Here is a 21,325-nt window from a genome sequence, read left to right on the forward strand (position 1 = left end):
GGAGGGTAAAACACTTTATTTCATTGAACCAGTATAAATCCAATGAAAAGTAGTGCAACTTGTGTAAAAACAGTGTGGGAATATTCACCTGAGAAAAGGTGTGAATCTGCATAAGGTCAAGGGAATGGAGGAAAATCTTCCGGTTGCGACATCAAAAAGGAGGAGATTTTCCACTCTCACTTCCGACCGCGAGGCTTTACATTAGCGGAGAGGTGACAGGCAGAGTCATGGCGCCGGCGTGATAAGTGTGAGAGAGTGAACGTGGTGGTGGTGTGCTTTAGTAAGAGTGATTAGCCATAAACAGAGACTCTCCACCGGCAGCGCTGCTTCCAGTGGAAGCGTATTTTCCCTGGCATGCCTGGCTGTTGGCCTGCAAAAGGAAAGACAGGCTATAAATACACAATGAAACACACTGCGCGTGGCATTTGATTCATTCGTAGTGGTGCGAAGTAACGAAATACAAGTGCTTTGTTACTGCACTTTTTTTCAGGTTTCAGGTACTTACTAATTGAAGGAGTTAGATGAGTACTTCTATTTTTACCACATTTTATAGTATCTGTACGTCTCCTAAAGTACAGAGTGCGACTATTTTTACCACCTCTGTTTCATTTGAACACGTACCAGAGCTCTCTTGATAAACTCCTCCTGGCATGCCTTTCCATTCTCCTTTTTGCCACCCCAGGCCTTGAGGGCAGATGCCTGCAGGGCACGTCCGTACGAGAAGGTCAGGGCCCAGGGCCTGTGCAGAGGGCACTGGTTCATGCCGTTCAGGTTGACGGAAGCCTCCTCCTCACTCTGACCACCAGACAAGAAGGTGATGCCTGTAAGTTGGAAGAGTAAAAGAACCAATTGAGTTTATGCAGTTTTGCCACGTGGCTTGGAACGGTTGTTCTCAAAATCTTGGCGTCCAGGGACCCCTCACAGGTGAGAAATTTTTGCTTGGAAATCCTAACACAAAATAAACATAACAACTATTTGTAGCCCTAAATGCCATAAGAATTTTAAAAAATGACCCTTTTTAAGGAAAAAAAGTTGTAGTGCTCCAATTAATCAAATTTGTCATCTGAAAATTAAGTCGTGGGTTAGAAAATAGAGGTTTGTCACACCAGGGACTGCAGGGGGCACGGTGCGGCGGAGGGCGGTCACGGTCGCCATGGCGATCTCCTGGTTGCTGTACTTCATTGAGCACGAGTGGCCGGCGGTAACCATGTTGGGCTTGAGCAGAGTGCCCTCCAGGTACACGTGGTGGTCGGACAGAGCCTTGTAAACGGCGGCCAGGACTTTCTCGGTGACATACTGGCAGCGCTTCAGGTCATGGTCGCCATCGGGGAGGATCTCAGGCTCCACGATGGGCACGATGCCATGCTGAGGAATGCAGGAGAAGATCACGGAGAGGCTTTTATTTATTTTATTTTTTTTTACAAAGGTGTACAAAGTTTAGTTGCCAGATATGGTTTCTTGCCCCATAAATGTTAAGCAAGCACAAGCCCATCCTACCATCTGGCAGATGCTGGCGTAGCGGGCCAGGACGTTGGCATTCTCAATGATGGCCAGTCTTGAGGGAGTGGTGGGGGTGATCTTCAGCACACAACGCCATTTGGCGAAGTCGGCACCGTCCTTCTTGTACTGGGCGCAGCGCTCGTACAGTCCATCGAGACCTGGAGCAAACAAGAAGCTTTATCAAAAAAGAATCATCATCTGTTTTATGGGTATAGTGCAATAGTGGTCTAAGTGCAATAGTTTAGTTCAATAGTGTTCTAAGTCCAAACATCCATATTGAAATCTATCAATATTTGAATGACAAATACCACTTATACCAACATGCAGATGCACTGGCACCAAAGTACTGAGTGCAATAATGGGTTGTCCCCAATATGTGAAAGTTGGAACTAAACCTTGATTTAGTCCAGTGCTCATCTGAAACATTCATTCTCTCCATTCATTTCAGTATTTCATTTCAAAATGACCAAAATGGAGTTGGCCCACTGTCGTTCTCATTGGCTCAATTTAATCTTGGTTGGATTCTAGTTTGTGCTCTGCACATCTAAACTACTTCTGGCCTCACCCTGAGTCGTTGTCTCGCCGTTGGTTCCGGCCAGAGGGACGACACCTTTGTCGACCTTGATGCCCACCACCATGCCTCTCTCCTTGAGGAACTCGGGGAAGGGTTTGCCACTGTCGGTCTTCTGGTACATGGTCTCGTGGAAGAGGATGACGCCGCCAATGCAGGGGGCGGCGCGGTCGTCAGCGGTGAAGAGCAGCTGGCGGTACAGCCTCCTGTTCTCCTCAGTGTTCTCCGCGTTGATGCTCTGGAAGCGCTTGGCCACGCTACCTGGAGTGGACAGCAAGGAACCGGAATGTGTAAAGATGAGATCAAATGAGATCAAATGTCTATATAGACACAAGGATCATCACACCTACAGGTTGTGATCATTTCATTGTTTGTATTTCATTTGTATAATAGCTTCCACTTAGGTGTTAACAGTCTACATTTGTCAGCCTCAAATTGTTGTAAAAATGTCTTGGTAAGATAGAGACAATTACAATTTACAAGGACCTACAAAATATGGCCCGCTCTGTTCTTTAGTCCAGCCCACCGAGCATTGACATGATCAAGAGTCCTGGAACACTTTTTGCTTTAATTTAGCTATCATTCCTAAAATTATATTTATTCCTTCTTGTGCATTTTGTATTAAATTATACGATTAAATAATTTGTTAATTCATTTATTGGAAATAATAACTTCAAAATAAAATGAAGAAATGAACATGATTTTGGGCTGGTGTTGTGCTGCTGATTCTAAAGAATATGCTTGTGAACAGTGTATAGTAGCGCATCGGGAATCTTTACCGGTAGACTCATCTGCGGCTAGGATTCCTTTGCCGGGAGCAACGATCTTGTGAGCGATATCACTGAGCTCCTTCTTCTGCTCAGGAGTGAGGAAGGGATATGCGTGAGGCATCTTGACTCTGCTCAGGAAGAGAAGAAAGAGGAACATTTTGGTAAGTTCAGTGGTGCAATCGTTGACAGGGGGGTGGAGCGGGTGTTGATAATACTCTCCCCCCCCCCCCCCGTTGTTAGAATCAGAATCATCTTTATTTGCCAAGTATGTCCAAAAAACACACAAGGAATTTGTCTCCGGTAGTTGGAGCCGCTCTAGTACGACAACCGACAGTCAATTGACAGAGAACACTTTTGATACAAAGACATTGATCAAAACAGTCACTGAGCAATAAAGGGTTGCTAGTTATCTGGTAATGCCGGTACAATTTTTAATTCTCTAGCACTTAGAGCAGTTCGAATGACTAATCTCGCAATAGTCCGGAGCAATGACCATTGTGCAAAGGGTGCCGAGACTTCAAGGAGTGTATGCAGTTTAAAGTGACGAGTAGTGCGATAATCTGGGACAATGTTGATTGTGCAAATGTTGCAGATACTCCTCAGTCAGTGTGCAAATGGGCCAGATGGGGCAAATAAAAGGTTATGTGTTGTTGGGTTATGCTTGTGACTCAAAGCGAAATATGAAGTCAAAGAGTATCAACTGAAAAGGAAGTGGTGGGAGAGAAACCTTCTTGATGCTCGCTCTCATGGTATCCTGCCTGACCAACAAATTGTGGCGCGGTTGCTCACTGTTTTAGAACAACTCCACCTTACACACATGCGACAACCACTGGCATGTGTCTGACCGATTCCATTTCCTTCCATCTTTATCTCTGACCTTTCCTTCTCTTCTACCGCATACCTCGCCACCGCTCCCCCCGACAACACGAGTCTGAACTAAATATACACAGCGCAGCAACGCATACATACTGACTTAGCACCAGGGTGTTCCATAAAAGAAACCAGAGGCCGTGCGTGCAACTGGAGGAGATAAAACCAACCAAAACATGAAAATGTCAACAATCATAATACATGGTTTAAGAGCTCATTATGAATTAGCATGTTAAGACTTTATAAAGACTTAAAACTGTTATGAGATTTAAAAAAAAAAAAAAACCATGTTTTTATTATTGTCATTATTATTTACAAAGCTCAAACTCCTTTCTCCTTACTAGATAATTATAATACCAGATATTAAAGGTAGCAGTTCACGCTGACTGCAGGCTCAGACATTTAACAAAACAGTTGAACATGCCAAATAGTACTAAGAAACGTATTATTAACTGTTATACACTTTTTTTAAAAAACATAATTACTAGCCTGTAAACAAACTGCATATACTGATACTCTTTATGTAGTGAGATATGAAGAAGGGTTAAAAGACAGCCAAAGTGACAAAGTGTACTGTATGTCTATCGCAATGGAAAGGGCATGCACACCATGCTTTAAATCCACACAAAATTCAGAAAAGAGACTAAGGGCAATTAAACAGTTGTCCTTTTACCTTTGAGATCAGAAGGAGAGCTGGGAGAAGAGAGAGGGAGGTAGAGAAGTGGCCTTCGTCTGCGACACCCACTGGGCTGGCTGGCCCTTGCATTTATCCTCCTATTGTGACCCTTCACATTTCAGCTGCTCGTCTATAAAAAGAACAGGACGCAACCAGAGACGGCTCGTGACATTCAGCGCGTCTCGGGCTGGAGTGGTGTGGTGGCAGCTGGCCAGCGAAAGGGCAAAAAGGGGCTGTTGAGTGGAAAACGGCACAGAAGGAAATGAGGAAAACTGCGTGAGAACATGGAGAATGAAGGAAGCGTTACTTCCTTTTAACATCTTCTCTGCCAGTGGTTCTCAAGGTTTTTGGGTCCAGGGACAGGGATTCCCTTATAATCCAAACGCCGATTAAACTTAAGTACCAAATGTACACTAAAAAGGCCAAAAAACTGTGATTCTCAAAGTGTGGCACCACTAGTGGTAATTCAGTTGTATTCAACTTGTAAGTTCAATACACTTGCATTTGATCATTGAAAACATTTTGTTTTTTTTTAAATCTATTTAGGTGCAATTAGTATAAAAATTTTACATGCAATACATTTTAATTGAATTATTATTTAATTTAATTATTATTTTATTTATTATTATTTTTTTTTTCCCTTTATGTAAGCGCAGTGTTAGAAACCACTGATGTCCAAATTTGGTCAGTTTCATATTTTTTTCACAAACTGATACTATTGGTTAGTCCCCATGTGGGTCTGTAGTTTTTACAAATTATTGAATGAATTTTTGAAAAGGGCTTGGGCTCTCAGATGATGCAATCTTAATGGCTTAAGAAACATGCTATTTTTGTGGGTTTGTTTTACTGAAGGAGATGCCAGGATTCTTCCAGGCGACAGCAATATACTTTTTAGGAATTAAACCTCAGCCTTATTTTTGATAAACACTTCAGACTACTACACTAATGTATTTTAATGTTGTCTTTTTTTCGGTGGTAATTGGTGCAAAACTCTGAAGTTGCCTGTTTTCGAGAAAAAAAAAGTCACATTTTAGAACATGCGAAAAAGTTTCTCAAGAAAAAAAGTAATATTGAGTTAGGATAAAACCTTCTGTTTACAAAGTTCCATTGGGAAATTAATCAGATTTCAACAAGTTAATTTAAAAAAATGCAACTTCTGTAGTAATTCCCGTAATAATATGCCTTTTTGTTTAAAAAAAAAAAAGACTTTTTATTCATTACGGGGATGTCAGATAAAGTCCTCCATAAATAAAGTTGTGTTGAGTTGACAATGTCACAATCATAACAGAGCTTTTAATTGTACTTAAGCGAAGGGAAGAGTAATTGATTTATTTTGTTTGCTGCATTGTAAATTTGTTTTCAATTTTCTATTATTATTTTGTGGACCCACAAGCCACAGGTTGCGGATCTGGAGATCCATGGATTACATTTTGAGAACACAAAGACAGACGAAAGACAAAATTATTATGGTTCTATTATGAGAAGCGCTGCAGCATTTAGAAAGCAGTGGAATGACGTTATATACAGGATACTGAATGTGCCTTTCGTAATCCAACCCCGCGTTCAGTAACACAGAGCGAGCTGATCCTTGACCTTTCTGTGACCTTTTCCTGTCATCCTTTCTCAGTGGGAGGAAGTTGGGGTCAGCTGGCATGCACGGTAAAGGTCACACATGCACACAGTCCAGTTGCACAACCTTTGATTGCCCAGTCGTCAAGCAGAAAGTTACAGATCTGCACCACCGACATGGCTGTTTTGTGATTTTTTATTTTATTTTTTTCGGGTGCACACACCATTTTTTAACATCTTTAGTGATTTTTCAAATGTGAGAGAATATGTAATTTTTCTGGCGGTGAAAGACGTGCGAGACATGTATAAAAGGTTCTGATTGTGAAGAGAACCCAGGTGCTGATAAAGAAAATGTCAACAACCGTGGAAAGAAAAGAAAGAATATAGAGAGTTATAACAATAATAAAGAAAGTTATTTCTTCAGTTAAAACCTAAGGAGCAGCGGCCAGATCAGCATTTAATGTGGTCCACTAAAGCAAAAAAAACAAAAAACAAAAAAAGTCTCTTCTCCATGTTTCTTGCTCAATGCTAATGGCCTAATGGTATCATGGAGTTGGTGATTCGGTTGAACTGGGTGTAGACCACACACAGGAGGATTTGTGATCAGAACTATTAAACAGGTTTAACATTTACCACTGTCGGCCCCCAAATACTTTCCGAGCAGATCGGGGAGGAAAATCCTACTCTTAGCACACCCCATAGCACAGGATAATCATTCACAGGCATTCCAGGATCGGGCCTTTGCTCACACAGTAAATGTATGTGTGTACCCTACCTTGCTTGAGCAGGAACGAGATGGATAGAAAGTTCGACTTCCTGAAAGTAGTTGTGGTCTTGACAAGTCATCATGCACGCCTGTGATGAGAAGACAACAACTGCAAGTTCCCAAATGACAGTGTAATTTTACTTGACTTTTGCCATGATGTGCTCTAGTGTATATACGGTCTTAGGCCGCCACTGTTTTAATGACCTTTCACAGTCACAGATTTGGATGAATCTAATAACTGAGTATTCTATGTGAATTGTGCAGAATTAATCATTGCTTAATAGGAAAAACGGAGTGCACTACTATTTTGCGTGCAGTTTTATTCCCAATGTGCTAAGTTATTAACACAGGTTGAATATATAATTAACAGCAAACAAAAACAAACAAATAAAACTTTTGTAATGGAGTACATATCAGAGTTTGTACTTGAACTTTGCCGTAAGTGAAGCAGTTGACTCAGTACTAGTACCTTTATCAGTGGTTGTTTACGCAAGTGTCTGTGAGTACTTTTGCCACCTCTGCTACTGAGTAACAATTATACAGTGATGGTAGTATTGCTAAATAACACAGAAAAGCTTATGGTGCTACAAGTGAAGATTAGATCATTGGTTTGCTTCCTGTCACCACATATTAAGCTCAATCATGTGTATGCCAACACAGAATGTCCATGTACCGTTTTAAATTCTGGCTAAGTGATCAGAATGTAAAAAATGGGGATATTGCACAAGTCTGCCTTTTATATGGCTGGTGCAATGTGGAACTTCCTGCGACAAACAATGGAATAAGACGGAGCAGAGGAAGTAAAAGCAAAAGGAGAACTAGAGCTTGTTATTTTGGGATATTTTGCAATAAATGTAACACAAATGAGTCTCTTTCGATATTTTCGCGACAGTATTGTATCAGAAAGATCAAACACTATGTTAAAAAGAAAAACAAGTGAAGTAGACGAGCCAGTTACATTTGCCAATTTGTCAGGATCGAAAAATGGAGAAAAACATTCGTGTCAATTAGTTCTATTGTGTTAGCCAAGTAATCAACGAGTGAGGATGGTTTTCTGCGTCCCAGCCACTTAAAATGTGAGACAATATTTTCTCCTTACAACCGAGTTCCTCTTACTACCTCTTTTAGCTGTCACGCTATTGATGCTGTCATTTTTGCCTTCAACATCTTCCTGTTTAGTTGTTGCCTTGCAGCATTTGCAGTCTTTCAGCGCAGTCTGTGGGAGTGACACGATGGACTGGCTCACATCTACTACACTCATCATCACTGGTAAGATAATATATATTTAAAATATAGAGTTTTTCTACAAAAGAATACCTGCTGCCTGTTCTGATATTTTAAATCATCGGCACACGAGTCTTATCGGAAATGATGCGGAGACAACCTTTAAAAGTCATTTCCGATTTTAAACAGCATTGATTAATTTTTAATCTCCATCCATCCATCCATCCATCCATCCATCCATCCATCATCTATTAACTCTGTCTCTTCTTGGTGATGGTACGACTCGCTACACATACAGTATATCAGCAGCAGCAGCACACAATTTGTTCTTGTTTTATCTTCTTCTCAGTATATAAAGTTGCAGTTGGTTTCAATATTGACCCTGTGGCTTGGAAGACCTTGAGGAACCCCGCAGAAGGTTTTGGCTACCAGATAGTACAAAGACAATCCGAGTGAGTGAAAGAATGGGATTCAAATGTCTCGTTAATGCGATGTGTTATGATAGCACTTGTCTGGTTGTATTTTGTCAGATTGCTAGTCAGTGCGCCCCTCGCTCAATATTCACAAAACAGACGGGGGCAAATCTTTAAATGCTCCACCGAGTCCTGCAGTCCGCTACAAATTTCAGGTAAGCGACACACTTTGCACAATCATTCAATCGCTGCCGCTTTAAAGTGAAGATAGAAATTGTAAAATTGATTTGGTTGACTCGACTCTTACTTCCTTCATACGGCACTTTGAAAAAAAACAAACGCAGCTGACACAAAGTGCCGAACATAAATAATCTCGCCATCACAGCGTGCATGACGTCACTCGCGTTGTTTTCAGCAGCTGAAGGTTCAATGTAAACAAAAAACTGGTTTTCTAAAACTCGTGACTTTCGTTCATTGGCGAGTAACCTCACATTCTCAATAATGATCAATGCAGCGCTGAGAATATAATATTCAGTCCTCTCTCTCACTTTATTTCACTTTAGCGCCGGCTCTTGTTCTTCTCCATATCTCCTCTAACGTGCATTCTTTGACGAGGATGGAATTTTATTCATTTCCGGGGGTAGTCTGATACCTCTGTGCTTTGATAGGTTCAGCATTTATGGTTAGCAAAGTAGCTCAAAGGGGCTCAGCGTGAAACTTTGGATTAATTGCGTGGGAACAATTGTGTTAACTTGGGTAATAACAGTCACTACTTGTTTTGTTTTTTCCCTGAGGGGAAAAAGGAGGCAGCTATTATTATATATATTATGTCTTGGGTGGATGACACACAGGCAGAGCTACGTCTACATGGGGCCATAAGCAAAATAACATTTGGTAGTGGAAGAACAACCGATAAAATCACTTTGATTTAAAACAAATAATAAGTGCAAGAACAATAAAATGTCAATCAAATGCATACATAAATAATCATGATATAATGGTATGTGAGGGAAAAGTGCCCAAAAATATTTTAAAATGAGCAAACATCGTTTTCCGTGAATTGCTCTTGGAGGTCCCTTCGTGGTCACGGGCCCTAAGCAGGTGCAGAGGTCTTAATCAATTATTCTCTTCGTTGCAGTGCCGGGTTTTGCCGTCAACATGTCGCTTGGTTTGAGCATGACAATTGATCCATCCACAAAAGATGCCCTGGTGAGTCACAGTGATTTTGGACGTGAGTGTATATTCCTGCCCATCCCACCACCGATCTGTTCCCTTGCAGGTATGTGGTCCGACCATCCCGAAAGACTGCGGAAGCATCACCATGTACAACGGTGTGTGCGTGGTGCTAGACTCTTCTGATGGCCTCAGCCCTCCCATGCCTTCTTCTCTTGAGGGTGCTTCACTTTTCATTTTCCATTTTAATTTGCTTTTAATGTCAAAGGGAGTTTGCATTGTTCAAAAGACTTGAATGTAGCCTCACTTCAACGATACCCCCGCCCCCTCTGACCAAAGCCACGGCCCTCACTATCGTGCACAAGTGCGATTCTCGAACATGGCCGTTCATTGTGGCTTTTGACTATTCAAGGTCCTAGTCATTATAAATAGTCACCGAGAACACCTGCAGCGCAAGTAATACAAAGCTAGCATTAGCACTATAAACAAGCCGACGTTACGTTGGTACCATGACTTATTTGTAATGGAGTGTTACTATAACACTAAATGTTATCCGTTTGAAATGTTCTATTTTTGGATTGTACAGTCAATGAAAAAAAATCTAAAATCAAAACAGGTGATAAACTTACCTGTCGGGCAGAAATGTTGCTAATGTCCCTTCGCTCTGCTTGTTTGCTGGCGTAGTAAATTTGATCACGTCCGGTCTTCTTCCTGGAAAGAAGACACCCGGATGTTGAGAATGGTGCAGGCAGTCTCCGCTGACACACGCTCGCTGTTTTGTAAATCACAAATGTTTATGACATCAACTCAAGGAGCGGGATCAAAAACATTTGGTTGACAACAGGACATTTCTAAAATCAAGCACCCATTCATAATTATCATGTTAATCAGATAACCTCACTATCTTACGCCCAGTTGTTGTCAAATGAGGAATGGGCATTTTTTTTTTTTCTTTTTAAATTCCAGTGGTGGATATTTTCAGCAAAGTTCAGGAAGCCCAAGGAAACAGGTCAGCGCACCAACCACTAACGGCATCACTCTTATTGCAAAACGACAATCGTTAAGATGCATCGGCGAGGGGCCTCTGCCCGCCAATAACAGTCGTTTGAGTGGAATCAGCCTCATTAATATTCCATTCAGTTGTAACAATGGTTGATGTGGTCCCTTAAGGCCAAAAGTGGCTCTGTTGTCCATTTTTTAAAATGTATTAACAATGCTCATGGTGCAGGTTCTGATATTTTGATGACTAGTTAGGTTTTTTTGAATAAGAATAAATACTAGGAAGTCGTCACAAGAATTCTTCTTCATGACTAGAGTGTCGAAGTGAAGCGGACATCGTATTTCTGCTGGACGGCTCGGGCAGCGTAAATCAGGAAGACTTTGAAAAAATGAAGACTTTTGTCATTAATCTCATCGGCTTCTTTGTGGCCAAAGATTCCAAGGTGAGAGACTGTAAGACTATTTTGTATTTTGTACATCTTTTAATATACTGTACTGTATGTCTTTTATCTACTCTCCAAAGTTTGCCATTGTCCAATTCTCTTTCGATCCCATCATCCATTACAATTTTAATAATTTCAATGTTAACACCTGGAGAGCTGACATGAATGGAATAAGGCAGTTAGGAGGAGGGACGAACACAGCCAGGGCCATTCGGAGTGTTATGTATGTATTTTTTCTCCACGCTCTTATGCAATCTGAATCGCTATCATGACTTCAAACGTGATCAATGAGTCTTTATTGAACACTGATATTTGTGTTGGTATAGGAATAATGTCTTTTCAGAAGACACAGGTTCAAGGCCCAAAGTGAAGAAGATTCTAATAGTGATCACTGATGGAGAATCTACTGACAGTTATGATTTGGTATCAGCAGTAGATTTAGCCAAAAGAAAAAATATAGTTCGATTCGCTATCGGGGTGAGTTGTACTTCACGCACGACAACAGCAACTTGGGATTTCCCGTGCTTAAATGTTACCGTATTTTTCTTTGTTTTGGCAAGGTGGGGGGCGCATTTCAAAAGCAAAAGGCGAAAAGGGAGCTGAACACCATCGCGTCTTCTCCCTCAACAAAGCATGTGTTTCAAGTGCAGAACTTCAACGCGCTCGACGCAATACAGCAGACTTTGCAGGACAGCATCTTTGCGATTGAAGGTACAGATGGGAACTTTCCATAGGAATAAGCATTCTTTCTTCTATTTGTTCTCTGTGCAATGTAATGGAGAATAAGGGCACATTTTTGAAGTGTTATGCCAATTACGATAATATTTGTAATTTTGCAACAGTCATAATATGCAAAGCATCAACATATATCCGTGTTAAGACGAGCACTGTTGGGGACCATTTGAGTGCGAATTTTGAAATACACTTGCTAAAATTATGAGTTTATTTTATAATTGTACAATTTTGTAACAAAAACAACGGGGTTATTCTTGTAGCGTTATGATAATAATAACAATACCCACACTGAAAAATAAGTGTCGTCCCAATAGCAGAACAGCCTAAAAACAAATATTTCATAAGATGAATATTACAATACATCCACATATTAAAATAATTCAGAATTTTACATAATTAAAATTTAAACATATAACAACACAAGCCTTAATTTTACCAGAATACCGTTGAATTATTCTGATTATTGTCATTATTTTGTGATTAGAAAATATTATGAGAATACGATTCTATTCTTGAAACTTCCCCCCCCCCCCCCCTATCATAATACTTTAATAGCTCTTTATTTCTCCTTTGTCCTTGTTATGTTAGTTTTTGCTTCTTCTCAGTGTGTTTGTAATCGTTCGTACAAATTTCAAAAACAAAAAAGATAACACTGTGAGAAAGAAATCATAGCTATACATGAATAATAAATTACAAGAGAAAATAATTATGGGGGGAAAATTACATTGTTAAACTGTAATGTGTTTATTTAATTATCGCAGGATCTCAATCGAGCGGCGAGAAGCTGAAAATGGAGATGGCCCAGCGGGGATTCAGCGCTGCCTTTATGCCTGGGGTACTTAAATCGAGCACACGTGAACAGCACAATCGTTCTGTCCCTTTCAAACGATTTTCCTGAAGTTCCTGCCATCACTTCAGGGAGTACAGATTGCGTCTGTCGGTGCAAACGAATGGAGAGGTGGCTTCCAAACGTACATGGGCCAGGGAGGAAATTCCTATTTTCCTATGAACATTGATCCTGACAGCTATCTGGGTATGAAAATGAGAATATTTTGGAAAAAAAAAAAATATATATATATATATATATATATATATTTTTGTAATTGCTGTAAAACTCTGGAAAAATAATCATTGAATGAAAAAAAAAAAAGGTGTGGCACTATACAGTAGACAGACTACATACTAAAAAAAATATTGTTCACTGCACAACTCTTACACTGTATAAGGATTTTGTGTTTCTTTATCCTCATCGCTCTTATCCTATTTAACAAATGTTGGGACCAAAGACGCACACTGCACTACCTGCTGGATCTGGAGCTGCACTGCACAATCTCGTCTCCCTGTCCAATTTCAGGTTATTCCATAACAGTTGCCCAAACGCGCTTCTCAAGTGTGACGGTACTTGGTGCTCCGAGATACCAACACAGAGGAGTTGTGATGGTGATTTCCCAAAACAGGCTTGGCCAAACAATAGATCCCTTCAATTGGCAGGTATGCTCCCACAATGTTACTTACATACTGTATAATTTGTATTCATTCTTGATTTCAAGTGTCCTACACAATTGAATAAGCGGTTATGAGTCCCACAATTGGGGAAGAGCAGCAAAGCAGACACAAGAAAAAAAAAAAAAAGAAAAGCAAAATGAAAATATCCCCCCAAAATTGATTTGTTTGACATTTTTGAATGTGATTTATTTCCTAATAATGAGAAATTGAATGTTTTTTTTTAAACAATTTTTAATTTTGCAAATGTGTTAAAAAAAAAAAAAAAAGACATATGCCACATATGCACATGTAAAGAAAAAAAAGTCATTCTCACTATGAGGTGTTGTGTGCAAAGGTTTGAGGGGGGGAAAAATGATTTATTCCATTTTGGAATGAGGCTGTAACATAACAAAATGTGGAAAAAGGGAAGCGCTGTGAATGTTTTCCAAATGTACAGAATCACAACAGCTTATGTTGCTGCAGTATCAGATCGGTGAATATTTCGGGGCAGTGGTTTGTGCCATGGACGTGAATCGGGACAAGAGCACAGATGTGATCCTCATATCCGCCCCCATGTTTGTGGAGGATGATAGAGAGGGGAGGGTTTATGTTTGCAACATGATCCGCTTGGTGAGTCACTTTGAGAAGGTTTTTATTTTTTTTATTTTTTTTATAACTTTTCTTGAAAATCAGTTCTATCACCACTCTGAGCCTCATCCTCATATATCTCTACCAGAAAGTTGAGTGTCGGTTCGACTCTCCTCTAGTCCTGAGAGGAGCCCAATCCCCCAGAGGACGGTTCGGTTCTTCCCTTGCGATACTTCCTGACCTCAACTCAGATGGACTCAATGACTTGGCGGTTGGGGCGCCGTTGGAGGATGACGGACAAGGCAGCGTCTACATATTTCACGGCGAGCGAAGAGGGATCTCAACTACTTTCTCACAGGTGAATTGATCATCGACCATTATTTCCTTTACACACAGCTGAAGGGGCAAAAGTACTCACACTCTGTACTTAAAGGTTCCTGTAACGCAGGGGTGTCAAACTTAGTTTTGTCTTGGGCCACATTGTAGTTTTGGTTTTCCTCAGTGGGCCATTATCAAACCATTTAAATGTTCCATTGACTCATCGTAGTATTACACGTACACAACAAATTGATGGAAAGCTACTTTTGAAATCAGATTTCAAGAATAGTAGTTTGTTCAACTATTGTTCAAGTGACTGTAAAGAGGGTTTTGGTCACAAAAAAAAAAATGCTAAAAAATATGTCACCCTAATTATTTTTTACCTAGGAGAATTTGAAATTTTGGTACGGACTTTAGCAAGAATCATGGAATTGGAGGCACATGATTTGTTTTTGCGGGCCACATAAAATGATGTGGTGGGCCGGATCTGGCCCCCGGACCTTGAATTTGACACCTTTGCTGTAAAGTGAAAATAAATGTATTGTTGATTAGTCACACCACAGAAAAGAGCGCTGTTAACAAACCAGCTAAATTTGAATGACTGAGTATATAAAATGAGGCCTCAAAAAAATAAATAATAATAATAAACAAATCAAGCCATATTCTCCACTCTCAAACACTGTGGGCGTGTCCGCTGAATGAGCTGAAACCACACCTCGCTCAACTGTCAATCAAATACCACAGCTACGACCTCGAAAAGTGGATGCTACTCCAGCTAGCGTCTTTCTTATAATTCCACGTTTGAGCCACAAAAATATGTATCTGTCGCATGTTTTTGTTCAAGAGCATGCAAGCAACACTAGCACTGGCTCAACAGTGCCGCCGCCCACAGAATGCCGCTCTGGACGGCCGCCAGATCAGAAACTGCACCTGATCGCACCACTGACAATATAAAAAAAGATGTTTACTTATTCACTCCTTTAGAGAATTGCTGGCTCAGAATTCAAGTCAAGACTCCGGTTCTTCGGCATGTCCATAAGCCAGTCCTCTGCGGACCTCAGCAGGGACGGCCTGCCTGACCTTGCGGTGGGTTCAAAAGGAACAGTCACCTTACTCAGGTAAGGGATACTATGTTGTTACGCCATTGTTATAAGGCAGCAGCTTTTGGGCAATTCATATGTTACGACTTGCGCTCTTTGGTTTATATTCCAAGATGGCGCCTACCAGTGTGGTCGCCTCGGTAACGCGCTCTCTAGTATTGTCTTTGTTTTTGTGTTTTTCGTCCGTCTTTGGAGACCTTACACGACTCACTTACACAAGGGGAGACCTGCTAACCATCAAGGAGGCTACTCCGGACTTTCTGTCACCAACTTTCGAAAATCCGCTCAGTTTTTTCCCCGAGTTACTCACCGGAGCGGCGTCCGCGGTTTTCGGCGCATGGAGACGGAAGTGGCGCCACAGAGGGAAGCGAGCCGGCATTCAGGTGAAACTCCGCAAGAGAGGACGCAGATTGGCGTTCCCGTCGATCCACCTCGCAAATGTACGCTCCCTACCCAATAAAATGGAAGAGCTTCATCTTCTGTTAAAGACCAGTAAAGACTTCGGACGTTCCGCGGCCATGTGCTTCACGGAGACCTGGCTTTGCGACGCCGTACCCGATGGCGCCGTCATGCTTCCCGGCTTCAACATTCATCGAGCGGACCGCGACATGGAATCATCGGGGAAAACAAAGGACGGCGGGATATGCCTCCATATCAACAAAAAATGGTGTACGGACGTCACGGTGCTCAGCACACACTGCAGCCCGCATTTGGAGTCGCTATTCTTAGACTGTAAACCATTCTACTCGCCACGTGAGTTTGCATCGTTCATACTGGCTGGAGTCTATATTACGCCTCAAGCTAACACGAACGCCGCATTGCTAACGCTCGCCGAACAAGTCAATGAAATTGAAAAAAAACACCCGGACTCACCCCTCATTATTCTCGGGGACTTTAACAAAGCTAAACTCAACCACGAACTCCCTAAATACAAGCAACACATCGACTGTCCTACCAGGGAAAATAATACTTTAGACCACTGCTACACTACGGTAAAAAAGGCATACCGTGCTATACCTCGTGCAGCCCTGGGCTCGTCTGATCACTGCTTAATTCACTTAATACCGACGTACAGGCAAGAACTTAGATGTGCGAAGCCTACAGTGAAAACAGTCAAAAAGTGGACCAATGAAGCCAAGATGGAACTTCAAAGCTGTTTAGACTGCACAGACTGGAGTGTCTTTGAAAATTCAGCTGGCAGTCTGGATGAATATACGGACACTGTCACATCCTATATCAGTTTCTGTGAAGAGGTTTGTGTACCAACAAAATCATTTCGGACATTCAACAACAACAAGCCGTGGTTCACTGCTAAACTTAAGCAGCTTCGCCAAGCTAAGGAGGACGCATATCAGAGCGGGGGCAGAGCCCTGTATAATCGAGCTAGAACCCAGCTTACTAAATAAATTAACATTGCAAAGAGGATCTATGCAGCAAAGTTGGAAAAACAGTTTAGCGCAAACGACTCTAAATCAGTCTGGCGTGCATTCCAATCGCTGACTAATTACAAGCGACGATCCCCCCAAGCTGAGAACAATAGCCACACTAGCCAACGACTTGAATACCTCTACTGCAGATTTGAAAAGGACAGTTTCACACCACACACCCACCCGGCCGCACCCGCGACCACAACCACACCTCTGACTTCTGCGTTAACCATCCATGAACGGGATGTGAGACGCATCTTCAAACAACAGAAGATTAACAAAGCGGCAGGCCCGGACCATGTGTCCCCATCCTGCCTCAAAGTCTGCGCGGACCAGCTCGCTCCAGTCTTCACTCAGATCTTCAACAGATCTTTGGAAATGTGTGAAGTTCCATCCTGTTTCAAACGCTCCACCATCATTCCAGTCCCCAAGAAACCTGCAATCTCTGATCTGAATGACTACAGGCCTGTCGCTTTGACATCTGTGGTCATGAAGTCCTTTGAACGTCTCGTGCTGGACCACCTCAAGAGTGTCACAGGTCCGCTGCTGGACCCCCTGCAGTTTGCCTACCAAGCGAACAGGTCTGCGGATGACTGCACCTCAGCGAACCTGACTGACAAACTCCTGAAGTTTGCAGATGACACCAATGTCATCGGCCTCATCAAGGAAGGTGACGAGTCTGCATATCGACAGGAAGCGGAGCGGCTGGAGCTGTGGTGCGGCCAACACAACCTGGAGCTGAACACGCTCAAGACTGTAGAGATGATCGTGGACTTCAGGAGGCATCCTTCGCCACAGCTGCCCCTCACGTTGTCCAGCTGCCTTGTGTCAACCGTCGAGACCTTCAAGTTCCTGGGAATTACAATCTCTCAGGACCTGAAGTGGGCGACCAACATCAACTCTGCTGAGACAGTTCTACACAGCGGTCATCGAATCAGTCCTGTGTTCTTCCATCACAGTCTGGTTTGGTGCTGCTACAAAAAAGGACAAACTCCGACTACAACGGACAATCAAAACTGCTGAAAGGATTGTCGGTACCCCCCTACCCACCATTGAGGACTTGCACGCTGCCAGAACTAAGACAAGGGCGTGCAAAATCTTCTCGGACCCTCCGCACCCCGGTCACCAGCTCTTCCAGCTCCTTCCCTCAGGTTGGCGCTACCGATCAATGCAAACTAGAACTAGTAGACATTTCAACAGCTTCTTCCCTCATGCGATCAATTTCTTAAACACCTAACCTATAATTCCATTACAATAAGCTGGCAATTTTTTGACTTGAGTTCGTTGTCACATTTCTGTGGGGCCAATTATGTATTACTCGCGCACTCACTGTAGTTGTCTCACCATGCTGCACTATTTGCATATACTGGCCACTCATGCCAGAGTAGCATCTGCTCCATTTGCACACAGATTGAGGAGTATCTGTAACATTTATACAACCAACATTGTCCCAGATGATCGCACTACTCGTCACTTTAAACCACATACACTCCTTGAAGTCTCAGCGCCCTTTGCACAATGGTCATTGCACCGGACTATTGCAATATTAGTCATTCGAACTGCTCTAAGTGCTAGAGGACTCTGCATCTTTTTGCACAATTGTTTTTTGTCAATGTCTTTATGTCTCCAAAGTGTTCTGTAAATTGACTCTGTTGTACTAGAGCGGGTCCAACTACCGGAGACAAATTCCTTGTGTGTTTTGGACATACTTGGCAAATAAAGATGATTCTGATTCTGATTCTACTACTTGTTGTAGGTGGTAATTAATGTGATGCAGCATTTGTCCAGTCACATTCCAAGCATTATTAGTGCTCGCACAACAACCATTGATGCTCACATTTACACCAATGGACAATTTTGAGTCTTCAATGAAGCTAATATTCACGTTTTTCTTGGTATTTGGGAGGAATCCTGACTACTAGAGAAAACCCAGGCAAGCACGGACGGGGAGAAACATGAATTCCTCCACAAAGGACGTTCTGAGCTGAGATTCGAACCCCAAACGTTATAACTGTGAGGCAAACTGGCTAACCACTCATCTCATCCATTGTGCTGCCCATTTTGCGTAATCTCGGAAACCATATCAAAACGAAACTTGTCGCCCTTGCGCTTAAGCACCATTGTTTTAGAAAGGGAAAGACGACGTGAAACATTATTTGCGCCTACTTGTGTGTGTTTCCAGATCCAAACCCATTGTGTTGGTAGAAAGCATTCTTTCCTACACCCCGAAACAAGTCACGACGATTGCTAACTGCGACAATCCAAAGCTCTTCCTTGCAGACATCTGCTTTATGATGAGCAAACAATCGAACGTGCAAGGAGGTGCCTAATTCTCCACTCTTCATTCCGTGACATGTGTATGCATCATGTTCACTTTTAAACTTTAACTTGTTGCAGCGAAAGCAAGAGTTAATTATACTTTAACGCTGGATGCCAACCGCAAGGTGCCCAATAACCGAGCTTACATCAGTGACAAGAACCGGGAAAAGGGCGGGACCATGGTTCTCGATTTAGCAAGGCCACAATGCTTAAGTGTCAAATTCTACATCGAGGTGAGTTGTTGGATGGCACCAAAGACCCGTGTGAGGCCCGATGTGCTTCTCGGCCGTCTCTTCCTCACCGTCTTGATGTTCACAGCCCTGCCCAGAAGATGCTTTGAATCCTCTTTACAATGAGCTCCGATTCTCATTTGAGGGTTTGCCCGCTGCCAATAACCTGAGCCCGAGTCTGGCACAACAGGCCCAGACGACCACCATTCATCCGGTGAGACGGCTTCATTCATCTGTGCCTTGTAAGGTTTGGAGATCTCTTGCAGTGCTTTCAATGTTCACCTGACATCTGCTCTCCACAGTTGGCCTTTGAGATCGACTGTGGCAAAGACAAGGAATGTATAGACGACCTCAAACTGGATTTCAACTTTAGCAGGTCAGAGTCATTTTATCAAGGTTTTTAAGGTCTGGTTCTGCAATGTTTGACATCTCTCATCATGGCACAGATCCTTGGAGGTTAAAGTGGGCATCGATGAGCTCTTGAATGTCACCGTATCCGTCGAGAACCTGGGCGAAAACTCCTACAACACCCTTGTCGTTCTCACGTACCCAGCTGCATTCTCCTACAGGAAATTTACCGTCCTGCAGGTAGGGATGAACACGAACAAAGACTTCTTCCTCTCCAGTTATGGTGATTCTGGATTTTTCGCAAAGGTTGAATCGAGGCAACTGGACTCATCTTGTTTGCTGAAGATGTCTCACCTTTAATCCAAAAGGCTTCTTTAGTTTTAAATATTGGCTATAAAAGTCAAATATCCATTTTAACTGGGAAAGGTGGCAGTGAATGAGTTAAGTGTGGAGTCTCTCTATGTATGAATCTGGAGGGTGTGGTCACAATAGCATTATTGTTGTTGTTCAAGGTGGCTGGTGAATGGCTGTCCTGCTACCCTCAAACAACTTGTTAAATAGCCACCTTTCCGAGGACCATCTTCCAGCTCTATCAAATCAGCGGTCTGCCTGAATATCCAGAATTTGGACACCACTGTTCTCAAAGAAATGCCCCTTCACTTTAACTTACAATTTAGAACTGAAGAACCCTACTGGATTTTAGGTGAAACGTCTTTCACAAACTAGATGAGTGCAGTTGCCTCTATTCAACGTTGGAGATTTAGCGTGACCTGAATGACTGAGAATCTACACAGAAATGATTTTGGATTTCTTATCTCCTTAAAGGGACGTGTTGAGTGCAACTCCTTGGACGGTGAAGGCGTCGTATCTCGGGGAAAGACAGACTGCACCATTGACAAGCCCATTTTCAGGAGTAACTCAACGGTTGGTTCAGTGCTATGTAAAAACACTGTCGTTACCTATTGTTGTGTGCGCAAAAGAGTACAACACACATTGCACATTATTACAACACATGCATTGAATCTATGCCAGTACTTCTTGGATGCATCAATATGTTGAATTGTGCTGTGTAAAACATTACACGTAGAAAGTACAAATATTGTGTTACTTTGCTGAAGTAGATTTTTTTAGCCGCTGTATTGTATAAAAATGTAAGTTTTTCTTTCTTTTACACCTGAGCATATTGCAGACTGTACTTTTTTATGTTTCATAAAACTCGGGAGTTAAATCCGTAAAGCTACTTTTACCAGAGTCTTTACTATCTGTACTTCTTAAGTACAAAGTGTGAGTACTTTTGCAACCTCTGAGAGAACTATAGATAAATATCTATAGTATGATAATAGTATGTTAATATTTCAGAGACCCAAAACAAATCTCTGTAATTTTGATGACATTTCAGGCTGTCTTTGTGGTTTCGTACGGGATCGAAACCAAAAGCCAACTGGACAACAGGATATTTGTCACAGCTAATGCAACAAGGTAAAATTCTTCAACCAGTGTGACACCATTATTTGTTGCACACTTCAATTGTTGTCTCTCTTTTAGTGGGAACGAGCACCACTCGGCTCTAAGCCAACTTTACAAAGTGAAAGACATTGGTGTGAAGTACAGCATTTTTGTTACAATGGAAAGGTGTGTATTTGGACAGTAACGACAACTCGAGTAGTAACTGACCTGACCATTAATCTCATTTCTTTTCAGTTCTCTACGCTACATCAATTTCAGCTACGGAGAAAATGACATGCAGAAGTCAGTCCAGCAATCCGTTCTGGTAAAGTCATCATTGAAAAAAAATAAAATA

The 21,325-nt window shown here is 42.0% G+C and overlaps 2 protein-coding genes across 3 annotated transcripts in view; one reads left to right on the forward strand and one right to left on the reverse strand.

Annotated features, from left to right (window-relative positions):
• Positions 1 to 21,325, reverse strand: part of aldoab (aldolase a, fructose-bisphosphate, b) — a 24,632-nt gene continuing 3,307 nt past the window's right edge. The window contains exons 2-10 of the mRNA XM_061706307.1: positions 10,162 to 10,243; positions 6,732 to 6,811; positions 4,385 to 4,620; positions 2,851 to 2,969; positions 2,066 to 2,332; positions 1,498 to 1,658; positions 1,107 to 1,365; positions 622 to 821; positions 1 to 370 (exon numbers count right to left, since the gene is read on the reverse strand). Of these exons, the coding sequence (XP_061562291.1) occupies positions 278 to 370; positions 622 to 821; positions 1,107 to 1,365; positions 1,498 to 1,658; positions 2,066 to 2,332; positions 2,851 to 2,962 (1,092 nt within the window). The 5' untranslated portion in view covers positions 2,963 to 2,969; positions 4,385 to 4,620; positions 6,732 to 6,811; positions 10,162 to 10,243 and the 3' untranslated portion in view covers positions 1 to 277. The remainder of the gene's footprint in view (positions 371 to 621; positions 822 to 1,106; positions 1,366 to 1,497; positions 1,659 to 2,065; positions 2,333 to 2,850; positions 2,970 to 4,384; positions 4,621 to 6,731; positions 6,812 to 10,161; positions 10,244 to 21,325) is intronic.
• The window catches only part of LOC133417996 (integrin alpha-M-like), a 15,062-nt gene continuing 1,341 nt past the window's right edge, over positions 7,605 to 21,325 (forward strand). The window contains exons 1-25 of one of the 2 annotated variants that reach the window (XM_061706296.1): positions 7,605 to 7,798; positions 7,902 to 7,991; positions 8,296 to 8,398; positions 8,477 to 8,574; positions 9,498 to 9,568; positions 9,639 to 9,753; positions 10,847 to 10,974; positions 11,055 to 11,197; positions 11,301 to 11,451; positions 11,535 to 11,685; positions 12,471 to 12,544; positions 12,628 to 12,742; positions 13,064 to 13,200; positions 13,678 to 13,824; positions 13,931 to 14,140; positions 15,085 to 15,218; positions 18,810 to 18,949; positions 19,025 to 19,179; positions 19,265 to 19,390; positions 19,479 to 19,552; positions 19,623 to 19,764; positions 20,350 to 20,448; positions 20,924 to 21,003; positions 21,070 to 21,156; positions 21,226 to 21,295. In XM_061706296.1, coding sequence (XP_061562280.1) covers positions 7,955 to 7,991; positions 8,296 to 8,398; positions 8,477 to 8,574; positions 9,498 to 9,568; positions 9,639 to 9,753; positions 10,847 to 10,974; positions 11,055 to 11,197; positions 11,301 to 11,451; positions 11,535 to 11,685; positions 12,471 to 12,544; positions 12,628 to 12,742; positions 13,064 to 13,200; positions 13,678 to 13,824; positions 13,931 to 14,140; positions 15,085 to 15,218; positions 18,810 to 18,949; positions 19,025 to 19,179; positions 19,265 to 19,390; positions 19,479 to 19,552; positions 19,623 to 19,764; positions 20,350 to 20,448; positions 20,924 to 21,003; positions 21,070 to 21,156; positions 21,226 to 21,295 — 2,787 coding nt within the window. In that variant the 5' untranslated portion in view covers positions 7,605 to 7,798; positions 7,902 to 7,954. Of the gene's footprint in view, positions 7,799 to 7,865; positions 7,992 to 8,295; positions 8,399 to 8,476; positions 8,575 to 9,497; positions 9,569 to 9,638; positions 9,754 to 10,846; positions 10,975 to 11,054; positions 11,198 to 11,300; positions 11,452 to 11,534; positions 11,686 to 12,470; positions 12,545 to 12,627; positions 12,743 to 13,063; positions 13,201 to 13,677; positions 13,825 to 13,930; positions 14,141 to 15,084; positions 15,219 to 18,809; positions 18,950 to 19,024; positions 19,180 to 19,264; positions 19,391 to 19,478; positions 19,553 to 19,622; positions 19,765 to 20,349; positions 20,449 to 20,923; positions 21,004 to 21,069; positions 21,157 to 21,225; positions 21,296 to 21,325 lie in introns of those variants that run through there. The other variant, XM_061706295.1, reaches the window with a different exon arrangement.

The sequence above is a fragment of the Phycodurus eques genome, chromosome 19 (assembly GCF_024500275.1).
Source record: "Phycodurus eques isolate BA_2022a chromosome 19, UOR_Pequ_1.1, whole genome shotgun sequence".
Classification (NCBI taxonomy): domain Eukaryota; kingdom Metazoa; phylum Chordata; class Actinopteri; order Syngnathiformes; family Syngnathidae; genus Phycodurus; species Phycodurus eques.